This window comes from Ranitomeya imitator, chromosome 9, assembly GCF_032444005.1.
Source record: "Ranitomeya imitator isolate aRanImi1 chromosome 9, aRanImi1.pri, whole genome shotgun sequence".
Lineage (NCBI taxonomy): Eukaryota > Metazoa > Chordata > Amphibia > Anura > Dendrobatidae > Ranitomeya > Ranitomeya imitator.
In genome coordinates, this window is record NC_091290.1 from 98,426,655 (window position 1) to 98,443,209 (window position 16,555).

General features: G+C 46.7%; 1 protein-coding gene across 2 annotated transcripts in view; it reads right to left on the minus strand.

Moving 5' to 3' along the window:
- Positions 1–16,555, minus strand: part of LOC138649626 (dipeptidase 2-like) — a 438,600-nt gene that overhangs the window by 262,147 nt on the left and 159,898 nt on the right. For both annotated transcript variants that reach the window (XM_069740170.1, XM_069740169.1), the window contains exon 5: positions 7,432–7,573. In XM_069740170.1, coding sequence (XP_069596271.1) covers positions 7,432–7,573 — 142 coding nt within the window. The remainder of the gene's footprint in view (positions 1–7,431; positions 7,574–16,555) is intronic.

The window sequence follows — 16,555 nt, forward strand, 5'->3', positions numbered from 1 at the left end:
CACCTGATTCCTATAAGAACCAGAGAGTTCAGGCGCCGGCCCCCTATACACATAGCCATGAAGCATGCACAGAGCAGAGACACAGAACATGGAGCTGGCATGAAACAGAAACCACATCATGGCCTGGAGCAGTGGGTAAGATTGTGTGAGAGATGTGAGGCCATGCCGTGATGCCAGCAGAGTTGTTACAATAGGATTCTGTCTAAAACAGAACGACAAGGTTTCAGACGTCTCAATAGGTTGTGTTATTATTGTGGCGACGCTTCCCATGTCATTTTTGTCTGCCCTAAGCGGACAAAGAGGATCGCCAGTTCATTTACCATCAGTACTGTACAACCTAAATTTCTGTTATCTGTGTCCTTGATCTGTTCATTGTCATCATTTTCTGTCATGGCGTTTGTGGATTCAGGTGCTGCCTTGAACTTAATGGACTTTGACTTTGCTAGGCGTTGTGGTTTTCCCTTGCAGCCTTTGCAGAACCCTATTCCTTTAAGGGGCATTGATGCTACACCCTTGGCTAAAAATAAGCCCCAGTTTTGGACACAGGTGACCATGCGCATGGTGCCAGCCCATCAGGAAGATTGTCGATTTCTGGTGTTGCATAATTTGCATGATGCTATCGTGCTGGGCTTTCCGTGGTTGCAGGTACATAATCCTGTGTTGGATTGGAAGTCCATGTCTGTGACTAGTTGGGGTTGTCAGGGGATTCATAATGATGTTCCTCTGATGTCTATCGCCCCTTCTTCCTCTTCTGAAATTCCGGAGTTTTTGTCTGATTTTCAGGATGTATTCGATGAGCCCAAGTCCAGTTTCCTTCCACCGCACAGGGACTGCGATTGTGCTATTGACTTGATTCCAGGCTGTAAGTTTCCTAAGGGCCGACTTTTCAACCTGTCTGTACCTGAACATGCCGCCATGCGGAGCTATATTAAGGAGTCTTTGGAGAAAGGGCATATTCGGCCATCTTCTTCACCGTTGGGAGCGGGGTTCTTTTTTGTTGCTAAAAAAGATGGTTCCTTAAGACCCTGTATTGATTATCGCCTCTTGAATAAGATTACGGTCAAGTTTCAATACCCGTTACCTTTGCTTTCCGATCTGTTTGCTAGGATTAAGGGAGCTAGTTGGTTTACTAAGATTGACCTTCGGGGGGCGTATAATCTTGTTCGTATTAAGCAGGGTGATGAATGGAAAACTGCGTTTAACACGCCCGAAGGCCATTTTGAATACCTTGTGATGCCATTCGGACTCTCTAATGCTCCATCTGTTTTTCAGTCCTTCATGCATGATATCTTCCGGAATTTTCTTGATAAATTCTTGATTGTATATTTGGACGATATTTTGATTTTTTTCCGATGATTGGGAGTCTCATGTGCAGCAGGTCAGGATGGTATTTCAGATCCTTCGTGACAATGCCTTGTTTGTGAAAGGGTCTAAGTGTCTTTTTGGGGTGCAGGTGGTCTCCTTTTGGGCTTTATTTTTTCTCCCCCGTCTATAGAGATGGATCCGGTTAAGGTTCAGGCCATTCATGATTGGATTCAGCCCACATCCGTGAAGAGCCTTCAGAAATTTTTGGGTTTTGCTTATTTTTATCGCCGTTTCATTGCTAATTTTTCCAGCGTGGTTAAACTCTTGACTGATTTGGCGAAAAAGGGCGCTGATGTGGCGAATTGGTCCCCTGCGGCTGTCTCTGCCTTTCAGGAACTTAAACGTCGTTTTACTTCTGCTCCAGTGTTGCGTCAACCGGATGTTTCTCTTCCGTTTTAGGTTGAGGTTGACGTTTCTGAGATTGGGGCAGGGGCTGTTTTGTCTCAGAGGGATCCTGTTGGTTCCTTAATGAAACCGTGTGCCTTCTTTTCCCGTAAGTTTTCGCCTGCTGAACGCAATTATGATGTCGGCAATCGGGAGTTGTTGGCTATGAAGTGGGCGTTTGAGGAGTGGCGACATTGGCTTGAGGGTGCTAAGCACAGTATTGTGGTCTTGACCGATCATAAGAATCTGATTTACCTCGAGTCTGCCAAACGGTTGAATCCTAGACAGGCTCGATGGTCCTTGTTTTTTTCTCGTTTTGATTTCATGGTCTCGTACCTTCCGGGTTCTAAGAATATTAAGGCTGATGCCCTCTCTAGGAGTTTTTTGCCTGATTCTCCTGAGGTCTTGGAACCGGTCGGTATTATGAAAGAAGGGGTGGTCCTTTCTGCCATTTCTCCTGATTTACGACGGGTTCTTCAGGAATTTCAGGCTGACAAACCTGACCGTTGTCCTGTGGGGAAATTGTTTGTTCCTGACAGATGGACTAGTAGAGTGATTTCTGAGGTTCATTGTTCCGTGTTGGCTGGTCATCCTGGCATTTTTGGTACCAGAGACTTGGTTGGTAGGTCCTTTTGGTGGCCTTCTTTGTCACGTGATGTGCGTTCTTTTGTGCAGTCCTGTGGGACTTGTGCACGGGCCAAGCCTTGTTGCTCCCATGCTAGTGGGTTGCTTTTGCCTTTGCCGGTCCCTGAGAGGCCCTGGACGCATATTTCTATGGATTTTATTTCCGATCTTCCTGTTTCCCAGAGGATGTCGGTTATCTGGGTTGTTTGTGACCGATTCTCTAAGATGGTTCATTTGGTGCCTTTGCCTAAATTGCCCTCTTCTTCTGATTTGGTTCCGTTGTTTTTTCAGCATGTGGTCCGTTTGCATGGTATTCCGGAGAATATTGTGTCCAACAGAGGTTCCCAGTTTGTTTCTAGGTTTTGTCGGGCTTTTGTGCCAAGCTGGGCATTGATTTGTCTTTTTCTTCTGCATTTCATCCTCAGACAAACGGCCAGACCGAGCGAACTAATCAGACTTTGGAGACTTATTTGAGATGCTTTGTGTCTGCTGATCAGGATGATTGGGTGGCTTTTTTGCCATTGGCCGAGTTTGCCCTTAATAATCGGGCTAGTTCGGCTACTTTGGTTTCACCTTTCTTTTGTAATTTTGGTTTTCATCCTTGTTTTTCTTCTGGGCAGGTTGAGCCTTCTGACTGTCCTGGTGTGGATTCTGTGGTTGACAGGTTGCAGCAGATTTGGGCTCATGTGATGGACAATTTGGTGTTGTCTCAGGAGGAGGCTCAACGTTTTGCTAACCATCGTCGGTGTGTTGGTTCCCGGCTTCGGGTTGGGGATTTGGTTTGGTTGTCTTCCCGTCATGTTCCTATGAAGGTCTCTTCTCCTAAGTTTAAGCCTCGGTTTATTGGTCCTTATAGGATTTCTGAGATTATTAATCCGGTGTCTTTTCGACTGGCGCTTCCGGCCTCTTTTGCTATCCATAATGACTTCCATAGATCTTTGTTGCGGAAATATGTGGAGCCCGTGGTTCCCTCTGTTGATCCTCCGGCCCCTGTGTTGGTTGATGTGGAGTTGGAATATGTTGTTGAGAAGATTTTGGATTCTCGTTTTTCGAGGCGGAGGCTTCAGTACCTGGTCAAATGGAAGGGTTATGGCCAGGAGGATAATTCTTGGGTTTTTGCCTCTGATGTCCATGCTGCTGATTTGGTCCGTGCCTTTCATCTGGCTCATCCTGATCGTCCTGGAGGTCCTGGTGAGGGTTCGGTGACCCCTCCTCAAGGGGGGGGTACTGTTGTGAATTCTACTCTTGGGTTCCCTCCAGTGGTTGTAGCTGGGAATGCAGTTGTCTCCGAGTCACAGTCCTGGCCAGGTGTATCTGCTAATTGCTGTTCTGACTGGGATATTTAAGTGTGCAGGATTCATTAGCCCTGGCCAGTTGTCAATGTTTCTTTGGAAGTATTGGATCTCTGCCTGGCCTCACCTGCCTAGCTGCCAGTTCAGCAAAGATAAGTGTTTATTTCTTTTTCTGAAGCACACTTGCTGTGTGCTTATTTTCAGTGCTGATCTTTTGTTTCTATTTGCTCCAGCTTTGACTGTGTCAGTTGCTTTTCTCAGTCTGGTTGGATTCTCTTGAGTTGCAGTTATACTCTCCACATCTTTAGTTAGGTGGTGGAGTTTTGTATTTTCTGCTGTGGATATTTTTGTAGTATTTTTATGCTGACCGCTTAGTATCCTGTCCTGTCCTTTTCTATTTAGCTAGAAGTGGCCTCCTTTGCTAAGCCTGTTTTCTGCCTGCGTGTGTCTTTTCCTCTCCAACTCACAGTCATTATTTGTGGGGTCTGCCTATCCTTTGGGGGTCTACTCTGAGGCAAGATAGTTTTCCTATTTCTATCTTTAGGGGTATTTAGTTCTCCGGCTGTGTCGAGGTGTCTAGGTTTTGTTAGGCACACCCCTCGGCTACTTCTAGTGCGGTGTTAAGATCAGGGTTTGCAGTCCGTATAGTTACCACCTACTCCAGAGAAAGTTTTCATGCTGCTCCAAGGCCACTTGATCATATCACTGTTGTCGCTTGGCTGAGCAGTGCTTCCAGCTTGTGACTAATGTGATCATTTCAGAAATGGAGGCTGAAGAGGAGGAGGAGGTGCAGGAGCTGTAGACTGTGGGGTCAACCCTGAATGACATGGGGCCCGCAATCTTCGGTATCAGGAGGACGTGGTCCATCCCAAGGTCTGACTGGGTCCCTGCTTCCACTATTTTAACCCAGTGTGCCGTCAGCGAGATGAACCATCCCTGTCCACAAGCACTTGTCCACGTGTCCGTAGTTAGGTGGACATAACTGCAGTGTTGAGGGCACGGCTAATGTTGTGGAACATGTGCTTGAGTAATGCGGGGATGGCACACCGGGAGAAATAGTGGCAGCTTGGGAGCAAGTACCGAGGGTCAGCCGCTGCCATCAGGTTGCAGAATGCTTCCGTCTCTATGAACCTAAAAGGCAACATTTCAAGCGCAAGAAGTCGCGAAAAGTGTGTCTTTAGTAGTGTGGCCTGTGGGACGTTGGCTTGCGTTCAAAGGACTGGGGTATGAACAACTGAAGGCTGCGCTGGGACAAGGACGTGGACATGCTTGATGATGGTGCTAGTTGAGTGTGTGCAACGACAGGTGCAGGGCAAGAGGCATCTTCACATGCACTATGGACAGGGGATTGATTTGCATGCACAACAGTGGAAGAAGCAGTGGTGTCACCCACAGACACTAATCCTGGACCCTGGCATTCAGCCCAGAAAGGGTGCTTTGTTTCCATGTACCTGATCATGTTGGTGGTGGTCAGGCTGATAGTTTTGTTACCCCTGCTGATGCTGGTATGGCAGGTGGTACAAATGGTCTTTTTTGGGGTTATCGGCAGAGTCTTTAAAAACAACCAGAATCGGGAACACCTAACAGTTGGACTGGCAACTTCTGTCGAGCTTGTGGTACGGGGAATGGTTGCCTGCCTTCTGTCTGCGGCCACCATACTGCTTTTTCCTGCCTGTTGGGCCTCCCTCCCCCTGTGTGCTGCTGTCCTCGAGAGGACTGAATCTATAAATGGAAAAGTGAACAGCTCTTCGGCGTGTCCAATTGTGGGATCAGTTATCTCCGGGCACTCGGCATGGTGGGAGGAAGCAGGATCAGGGTGAGAAATATGCCGCTTCCCCATCCCTTGCCACGTGCCTTGCCAATTTTAAATGGAGTGCAATATTTTCCATGTTACCTACAAATGGAAAAATGTGATCCGTGTGACGGAAACATAGTAACAAAGTAACACAGTTAGCAAGGCTGAAAAAAGACATTTGTCCATCCAGTTCAGTCTATATTTTGTCAGACTAAATCACCAGATCTACGTCCTTCTAAAGAACCTAATAACTGTAAGATACAATATTGTTAAGCTCCAGGAAGACATGCAGGCCTCTTTTGAACTCCTTGATTGAGTTCATCATCACCACCTCCTCAGGCAAGGAATTCCAGATTCTCACTGCCCTAACAGTAAAGAATCCTCTTCTACTGTATGTCAACAAACCACACAGAAGAAGAGACAGTCACGCACTCCTTGAAGAGACTCACCCATGGAATGGCCAGCAAAAAGAGTGGGCGAGTATAGGGAGGTGGACCAGGCCAACGGTCCCTCTTGCATGTCTGGGCTGGAACTGTTTGAACTATCACCATTATTCCGAGGGGAAGAGATTTCTGACCGGAACAGTTCAGGACACCTGACTGGTGGGGGCGAGTCCGACTTATATAGCTCTGAGCGCAGGAAGACGGGACTTTTGGCGGGAAACCAGCGTGTGAGTACAGAGACGGTTGACTCCCTCTCAACTGACCCACACCAGCTATCCGTGATGCTTTACCCGGGTAGCAAACCCATCCAGGCGGATGTCACACAGTCCAGGGAGACCCCGCACAGTACAGTGACTATTGTTCTTCTGAGTACCGCGAAGACACCGCTCAGCAACATCTCTGCAGTGCTCGCTGAGAGCTGGACTGCGCCTGCGACCGCTAAACTGTGTATTTCTTCTGTGGCCTCGACTACTGAACTGTTTTCTTCATCCGCTGAGCTGCGGACCAGCACCAGTACAGCTTCTCGTGCCCGGATCAGGAGACCATGTGCAGAAGGACCCAGAGGATTCACCACCGCAGAGACAGTGTATCATCTTTCTGCATGACTGGATCGGAGACATCTCGCCCTGCTTGCAGCGCCACCGAAGGATCTTCCAGCCACCATCCTCCAAGGCCCAGAGAAAAATTCTATCTCAAAATGGAGCAGAACGAGCCTGCGCAGTAGCATCTATTGGCGATCCGATAGATGCTACTACGCAGGTGGTGCCATCTTGGTGGAGACAAATTTTTTTCTCTAGCAAGATGGTGCCACAGGCACCTGCGCAGTAGCATCTATCGGATTGCCAATAGATGCTACTGCGCAGGTGTGGCCGGCACCATTTTGAGACAGAAAATCTGAAAAATTTAAACTTAAAACTGAAAGTAAAGAGTTATCAATAGCCATAAGACGGATTTTATCACCAAAGGTATTATTTTAAGCAGTATAACAGTGCCAACTGGACACTGTCTGTTGGTTATTCTGCACAATACTGCTGACAGGTTCACTTTATTAAAAGTAATCTTTTAAAGGGAACCTGTCACCTGAATTTGGCGGGACTGGTTTTGGGTCATATGGGCGGAGTTTTCGGGTGTTTGATTCACCCTTTCCTTACCCGCTGGCTGCATGCTGGCTGCAATATTGGATTGAAGTTCATTCTCTGTCCTCCATAGTACACGCCTGCACAAGGCAAGATTGCTTTGCGCAGGCGTGTACTATGGAGGACAGAGAATGAACTTCAATCCAATATTGCAGCCAGCATGCAGCCAGCGGGTAAGGAAAGGGTGAATCAAACACCCGAAAACTCCGCCCATATGACCCAAAACCAGTCCCGCCAAATTCAGGTGACAGAGTCCCTTTAAGTAGTGTAGTTTCTGTGAGCCATTGTAATTTAAATACAGTAGAGAATATATCAGCAAATGGTGAATTCATAAAGAGGGTAAGAGATTCACATATGTAAAACAGTATCGGGAGAAAGATTTTATACATTACCATGGAGTATTGCATGTGTGCGTTAAGGTCATATATCTGGCTCCAAGTTCATAGAACATCCTAAGGGCAGGCAGGCTGCTGTCTATGATGTGTCCTCCTTCTAAACCAATGAGACAGGCAATTTTTTTGGTGCTTTCAATACCTAATTAGGAAAAAAAGGACTATTTATACTGACAACACAGACATTTTCTATAAGATACAGAAATTATAAATTCCCTACATACAAGACAATTCACATTGCATTGTAGGTATTAAATAACATCAAAATGGCATTAGAACTAGAGATGAGCAAGAGAGAGAGTGAGACCATTTTACAGCACTAAAGTTTGGGTCCTTGTTGACTTCTATGAGTATGGGTTCTGGTTAACCCCTTTACCCCCAAGGGTGGTTTGCACGTTAATGACCGGGCCAATTTTTACAATTCTGACCACTGTCCCTTTATGAGGTTATAACTCTGGAACGCTTCAATGGATCCTGGTGATTCTGACATTGTTTTCTCGTGACATATTGTACTTCATGACAATGGTAAAAATTCTTTGATAGTACCTGCGTTTATTTGTGAAAAAAACGGAAATTTGGCAAAAATTATGAAAATTTCGCAATTTTCCAACTTTGAATTTTTATGCAATTACATCACAGAGATATGTCACACAAAATACTTAATAAGTAACATTTCCCACATGTCTACTTTACATCAGCACAATTTTGGAACCAAAATTTTTTTTTGTTAGGGAGTTATAAGGGTTAAAAGTTGACCAGCAATTTCTCATTTCTACAACACCATTTTATTTTAGGGACCACATCTCATTTGAAGTCATTTTGAGGGGTCTATATGATAGAAAATACCCAAGTGTGACACCATTCTAAAAACTACACCCCTCAAGGTGCTCAAAACCACATTCAAGAAGTTTATTAACCCTTCTGGTGCTTCACAGGAATTTTTTGAATGTTTAAATAAAAATGAACATTTAACTTTTTTTCACAAAAAATTTAATTCAGCTCCAATTTGTTTTATTTTACCAAGGGTAACAGGAGAAAATGGACCCCAAACATTGTTGTACAATTTGTCCTGAGTATGCCAATACCCCACATGTGGGGGTAAACCACTGTTTGGGCGCATGGCAGAGCTCGGAAGCGAAGGAGTGCCATTTGACTTTTCAATGCAAAATTGACTGGAATTGAGATGGGACGCCATGTTTCGTTTGGAGAGCCCCTGATGTGCCTAAATATTGAAACCCCCCACAAGTGACACCATTTTGGAAAGTAGACCCCCTAAGGAACTTATCTAGAGGTGTGGTGAGCACTTTGACCCACCAAGTGCTTCACAGAAGTTTATAATGTAGAACCGTAAAAATAAAAAATCATATTTTTTCACAAAAATTATCTTTTCGCCCCCAATTTTTAATTTTCCCAAGGGTAAGAGAAGAAATTGGACCCCAAAAGTTGTTGTACAATTTGTCCTGAGTACGCTGATAGCCCATATGTGGGGGTAAACCACTGTTTGGGCGGATGGGAGAGCTCGGAAGGGAAGGAGCGTCGTTTGACTTTTCAAAGCAAAATTGACAGGAATTGAGATAGAACGCCATGTTGCGTTTGAAGAGCCACTGATGTGCCTAAACATTGAAACCCCCCACAAATGACACCATTTTGGAAAGTAGACCCCTAAGGAACTTATCTAGAGGTGTGGTGAGCACTTTGACCCACCAAGTGCTTCACAGAAGTTTATAATGCAGAGCCGTAAAAATAAAACAAAATTTTTTTCCCACAAAAATTATTTTTTTAGCCCCCAGTTTTGTATTTTCTTGAGGGTAACAGGAGAAATTGGACCCCAAAATTTGTTGCCCAATTTGTCCTGAGTGCGATGATACACCATATGTGGGGGGAACCACTGTTTGGGCGCATGGGAGGGCTCGGAAGGGAAGGAGTGCCATTTGAATGCAGACTTAGATGGAATGGTCTGCAGGTGTCACATTGCGTTTGCAGAGCCCCTAATGTACCTAAACAGTAGAAACCCCCCACAAGTGACACCATTTTGGAAAGTAGACCCCCTTAGGAACTTATCTAGATGTGTGCTGAGCACTTTGACCCACCAAGGGCTTCACAAAAGTTTATAATGGAGAGCCGTAAAAATAAAACAAAATGTTTTTCCCACAAAAATTATTTTTTAGCCCCCAGTTTTGTATTTTCCCGAGGGTAACAGGAGAAATTCGACCCCACAATTTGTTGTCCAATTTGTCCTGAGTGCGCTGATACCCCATATGTGGGGGGGGAACCACTGTTTGGGCGCATGGGAGGGCTCGGAAGGGAAGGAGCTCCATTTGGAATGAGGACTTAGATGGAATGGTCTGCAGGTGTCACATTGCATTTGCAGAGCCCCTAATGTACCTAAACAGTAGAAACCTCCCACAAGTGACACCATTTTGGAAACTAGACCCCCTAAGGAACTCATCTAGATGTGTTGTGATAGCTTTGAACCCCCAAGTGTTTCACTACAGCTTGTAACGCAGAGCCGTGAAAATTTAAAAAAAAAATCTTTCCCCCAAAAATTATTTTTTAGCCCCCAGTTTTGTATTTTCCTGAGGGTAAGAGGAGAAATTCGACCCCAAAAGTTGTTGTCCAATTTGTCCTGAGTACGCTGATACCCCGTATGTTGGGGGAAACCACCGTTTGAGCGCATGGCAGAGCTCGGAAGGGAAGGAGCGCCATTTGGAATGCAGACTTAGATGGAATGGTCTGCAGACGTCACATTGTGTTTGCAGAACCCCTAATGTACCTAAACAGTAGAAACCCCCCACAAGTGACCCCATATTGGAAACTAGACCCCCCAGGGAACTAATCTAGATGTGTTGTGAGAACTTTGAACCCCCAAGTGTTTCACTACAGTTTATAACGCAGAGCCGTGAAAATAAAAAATCTTTTTTTTTCCCACAAAAAATATGTTTTAGCCCCGAGTTTTGTATTTTCCCAAGGGTAACAGGAGAAATTGGACCCCAAAAGTTGTTGTCCTATTTGTCCTGAGTACGCTGATACCCCATATGTTGGGGTAAACCCCTGTTTGGGCACACGGGAGAGCTCGGAAGGGAAGAAGCACTGTTTTACTTTTTCAACGCAGAATTGGCTGGAATTGAGATCGGACGCCATGTCGCGTTTGGAGAGCCCCTGATGTGCCTAAACAGTGGAAACCCCCCAATTATAACTGAAACCCTAATCCAAACACATCCCTAACCCTAATCCCAACAGTAACCCTAACCACACCTCTAACCCAGACACACCCCTAACCCTAATCCCAACGCTATTCCCAACCGTAAATGTAATCTAAACCCTAACTGTAACTTTAGCCCCAACCCAAACTGTAGCCTTAACCCTAGCCCCAACCCTAATCCTAACCCTAGCCCCAGCCCTAGCCCTAACCCTAATCCTAACCCTAGCCCTAACCCTAGCCCTAACCCTAGCCCTAACCCTAACCCTAGCCCTAACCCTAGCCCTAACCCTAGCCCTAACCCTAACCCTAGCCCTAACCCTAGCCCTAACCCTAGCCCTAACCCTAGCCCTAACCCTAACCTTAGCCCTAGCCCTAACCCTAACCCTAACCCTAGCCCTAACCCTAGCCCTAACCCTAGCCCTAGCCCTAACCCTAGCCCTAACTCTAACCCTAGCCCTAATGGGAAAATGGAAATAAATACATTTTTTTTATTTTTCCCTAACTAAGGGGGTGATGAAGGGGGGTTTGATTTACTTTTATAGCGGGTTTTTTAGCGGATTTTTATGATTGGCAGCCGTCACACACTGAAAGACGCTTTTTATTGCAAAAAATATTTTTTGCGTTACCACATTTTGAGAGCTATAATTTTTCTATATTTTGGTCCACAGAGTCATGTGAGGTCTTGTTTTTTGCGGGACGAGTTGACGTTTTTATTGGTAACATTTTCGGGCACGTGACATTTTTTGATCGCTTTTTATTCCGATTTTTGTGAGGCAGAATGACCAAAAACCAGCTATTCATGAAATTCTTTTGGGGGAGGCGTTTATACCGTTCCGCGTTTGGTAAAATTGATAAAGCAGTTTTATTCTTCGGGTCAGTACGATTACAGCGACACCTCATTTATATCATTTTTTTTATGTTTTGGCGCTTTTATACGATAAAAACTATTTTATAGAAAAAATAATTATTTTGGCATCGCTTTATTCTCAGGACTATAACTTTTTTATTTTTTTGCTGATGATGCTGTATGGCAGCTCGTTTTTTGTGGGACAAGATGACGTTTTCAGCGGTACCATGGTTATTTATATCTGTCTTTTTGATCGCGTGTTATTCCACTTTTTGTTTGGCGGTATGATAATAAAGCGTTGTTTTTTGCCTCGTTTTTTTTTTTTTCTTACGGTGTTTACTGAAGGGGTTAACTAGTGGGCCAGTTTTATAGGTCGGGTCGTTACGAACGCGGCGATACTAAATATGTGTACTTTTATTGTTTTTTTTTTTTTATTTAGATAAAGAAATGTATTTATGGGAATAATATATATATATTTTTTTTTCATTATTTTGGAATATTTTTTTTTATTTTTTTTTTACACATTTGAAAATTTTTTTTTTACTTTTTTACTTTGTCCCGGGGGGGGGGGGACATCACAGATCGGTGATCTGACAGTTTGCACAGCACTCTGTCAGATCACCGATCTGAGAGCAGTGCAGGCTGCTTCACAGTGCCTGCTCTGAGCAGGCTCTGTGAAGCCACCTCCCTCCCTGCAGGACCCGGATCCGCGGCCATCTTGGATCCGGGGCTCGAGCAGGGAGGGAGGGAGGTAAGACCCTCGCAGCAACGTGATCACGTCGCGTTGCTGCGGGGGGCTCAGGGAAGCCCGCAGGGAGCCCCCTCCCTGCGCGGTGCTTCCCTGCACCGCCGGCACATCGCGATCATCTTTGATCGCGGTGTGCCAGGGGTTAATGTGCCGGGGGCGGTCCGTGACCGCTCCTGGCACATAGTGTCGGATGTCAGCTGCGATAGGCAGCTGACACCCGGCCGCGATCGGCGGCGCTCCCCCCGTGAGCGCCGCCGATCGCGCTGGACGTACTATCCCGTCCATGGTCATAGGGGCCCACCCCACATGGACGGGATAGTACGTCCGATGTCAGAAAGGGGTTAAAATCATAGTAGACGTCTGGTAACTGAACCGAACATTGGACTTAAGTTCAGTCGAACCTGAAGAACATCCACAAGTCCTCTCATCTGTAATTAGGACCCTTTGATTAGGGTTTCCTACTAACTTTGGTCATGCAACATAAACAGAAGTTGCACAACCAAAATAATGTGTGCGTCTTGTCTGTGAATTCTTCCACAGTTTTTCTAAAGCTGTGATTTGGCTGTACGATAAACAGCTAAGCTACAGACAGACCACATGCAAATTGCACTTACCTTGGGATCTATGAAGGCAAAGTCGAGGGAAAGCTTGCCTCCAAATTTCAAAGTCTAATTTTTTTACAGTGGTCTCAACCACAAAGACAACCGTAAAATACAATGTAATACCACAATCTTCATGGTCCATGACAAATTGAAACACTGCTTCTAGTGATGGACGAGTACTAAAATGCTCAGATGCTCGTTGCTCGGGTCGAGCAAATTGGAATACTCGGGCACTCGGCCAGAACAACGAGCCCAAGGTAAGTCTATGGGAGACCCGAGTATTTTTACCGTGATCCCCCCAGAGGCGTAGCTAGAGCTTTTGCCGCCCGGGGCTGATCCCGAGTTTGGCGCCCCCCTCCCCCCCCCCCCCAGCTCAATACACACAAAGGTTACCAAAAATGGTTTTCCTGTTTTGTAGAACTTAAACTGGGCCTAATGGTGTCACCCCCACATGCCACACCTGTGACTTAATACCACCACACCATGACCAGGCCACATAGTGACCGAATAATACTACATACAAGGGACAAATACCACCGCACCATTTCCAGACCACATATTACCACCACATAGTGACTGAATACTACAATACTGATCAGTAATAAAAAAAAAACCACAATACTATCACCATAAGTGCCAGTATTCACAGGAGATCTGTACTTAGTATGCAGTGTCTGTGTAGAGGTAATACAGAGATCGCTGGTGACATTATACACAGGACCTCTATATAGTATACAGTGTATAGTGTCAGTGTATAGGTAACACTGACTCACCAGTGACGTCTCTAGGTGAAGTCCTTCATCTTTCATCCAGCACAGACCGCCATCATTCCTTCCAGCCAGGACTCGTTTCTGCAGGAAATAACACAGTTATCTCGAGCTCCGCTTGCAGAACACATTACTTAATTTTTCACAACTTCTACATTACACCACATGAAGAAAAAAAGGTGATATAGTGTCACTCTGCACAGTAACAGGACCGCCCCCCCATTTAAAACAGTATACTCAAAAAATAAAATAAATACATCACTGCAGTAATAATATCCCTTAATTATCCCCTATGGTAATAATATTCCCCACCCTGGCCCCGTTTATCTCATTCCTGGCTCCAGCCATATGTTGTCGTATCCTGCCCTCATGAGTATCCATTCTACCCCATATGATCTCCCCATCCTGCCCCACCAGCCTCCATCGTATCCGTCCTGCCCCATGATCCAATCCTGCCCCGTGTCTCCAATCATGCCCCGTATCTACATTCTGCCCATGCCTCAAGTCCTGCCCCCAGTGTGTCCAGCATATTACCCCCATGTTGTCCAGCAATCTGCCCCAGTGTGTCCAGCATATTACCCCCATGTTGTCCAGCAATCTGCCCCAGTGTGTCCAGCATATTACCCCCAGTGTGTCCAGCAATCTGCCCCAGTATGTCCAGCATATTACCCCCAGTGTGTCCAGCAATCTGCCCTCAGTGTGTCCCGCAATCTGCCCCAGTGTCCAGCCTTTCCCCAGTGTGTCAAGCAGTCTGCCCCAGTGTGTCCAGCATATTACCCCCAGTGTCCAGCATTGCCCCAGTGTGTCCAGCATATTACCCCCAGTGTCCAGCATTGCCCCAGTGTGTCCAGAAGTCTGCCCCAGGGTCTCCAGCATTGCCTCAATGTGTCCAGAAATCTGCCCCAGGGTCTCCAGTATTGCCCCAGTGTGTCCAGCAATCTGCCCCAGGGTCTCCAGTATTGCCCCAGTGTGTCCAGCAATCTGCCCCATGGTCTCCTGTATTGCCCCAGTGTGTCCAGCATTCTGCCCCATGGTCTCCAGTATTGCCCCGGTGTGTCCAGCAATCTGCCCCATGGTCTCCAGTATTGCCCCAGTATGTCCAGAAGTCTGCCCCAGGGTCTCCAGCATTGCCTCAATGTGTCCTGAAATCTGCCCCATGGTCTCCAGTATTCAGTGTGTCCAGCATTCTGCCCCATAGTCTCCTGTACTGCCCCAGTGTGTCCAGCATTCTGCCCCATGGTCTCCAGTATTGCCCCAGTGTGTCCAGCAATCTGCCCCATGGTCTCCTGTATTGCCCCAGTGTGTCCAGCATTCTGCCCCATGGTCTCCAGTATTGCCCCGGTGTGTCCAGCAATCTGCCCCATGGTCTCCAGTATTGCCCCAGTATGTCCAGCATTCTGCCCCATGGTCTACAGTATTGCCCAGTGTGTCCAGCATTCTGCCCCATGGTCTCCAGTATTGCCCCAGTGTGTCCAGCATTCTGCCCCATGGTCTCCAGTATTGCCCCAGTGTGTCCAGCATTCTGCCCCATGGTCTCCAGTATTGCCCCAGTGTGACCAGCAATCTGCCCCATAGTCTCCTGTATTGCCCCAGTGTGTCCAGCAATCTGCCCCATGGTCTCCTGTATTGCCCCAGTGTGTCCAGCAATCTGCCCCATGGTCTCCTGTATTTCCCCAGTGTGTCCAGCAATCTGCCCCATAGTCTCCTGTATTGCCCCAGTGTGTCTAGCAATCTGCCCCATGGTCTCCTGTATTGCCCCAGTGTGTCCAGCATTCTGCCCCATGGTCTCCAGTACTGCCCCAGTGTGTCCAGCAATCTGCCCCATGGTCTCCAGTATTGCCCCAGTGTGTCCAGCATTGCCCCAGCCCCAGACAGTCAGACATAAAGAAAAAAAAAAAAAAAGTAAAATCCTCACCTCTCCCGTTCCCAGCGCAGGTCCGGTGCAGTCAGCGTCTCTCCGGCTCTGCGACGCTCAGGACAGAGAGGCAGAGCGGCGCGCACAGTAGTGACGTCATCGCGCCCTCTGCTCTGAGACGTCGCAGAGTCAGAGGACGCTGCAGCTGCCGGCGCCGCAGGAACCAGGAGAGGTGAGTATAGAGCGGGGGGCGGGACCCGGGGGTGGGGGGAGCTGGCCCTGGTCGTGGTGGCGGACGGCGCCGCCCGAAGATTTAAAGGGGCGTCTTTTTTTTTTTTTTTTAATCTTCTTCTCCTGCAGCGCCGGCCGCCCCCAGCATTGTGCCGCCCGGGGCGGACCGCCCCCCCCGCACCTCCCTTCCTACGCCACTGGATCCCCCCTTTTAAGGTCTAAAAATGTCTGAAAATGATGGAAACACTGCTCAAATGACACAAGAACCTCATAGGGATCGCCCCTGGAAGCATTCTGACTCCTAGTTCACAGCTTTAATCATTTTTTTCCGAGAATCATGCCATTTTTTCCGGTGTCACAAAAGACACATTAAAACAAAACCAAAAAGTTTTTTGCTTGGAAATATGTCAAGGTACATCCTTTGCAGGTTAATGACTTGCCTGTAAGGCCAAATATTTAACCCCAGACCGAAAATTTCCTCTTCCACTTAGGCTTAGTTCAGACGCAGCGCTTATGAAGCGTTTTTCAACTTTAACATTGATTTCAACCACTACAAATGCATTCACTGAGAAATGTCATTGTAACATTTAACACCCCTAGCTGGCCATGTGGTGTGTGACACATAAGTGCAGCGCCTCAGGGTCCTGGTCGTTGCAGTAATATCATTCTCCTCTAGGGGGGAGTGATGTTACGTCTGAAGGCAGTAAAGGAAATCACTTTACCAGGTATCACAAACCATGCAACACAATTCACACTCCAGTCCACCAGGGGGAGCTATGCTCCTATTTATTAAGGCACTCTTCACAATTAGGTAAAACTGGTGGTCTGGATAGGAAGTTACTGAGAAGCTGGCTGAGTTTCACTCAGTCAGT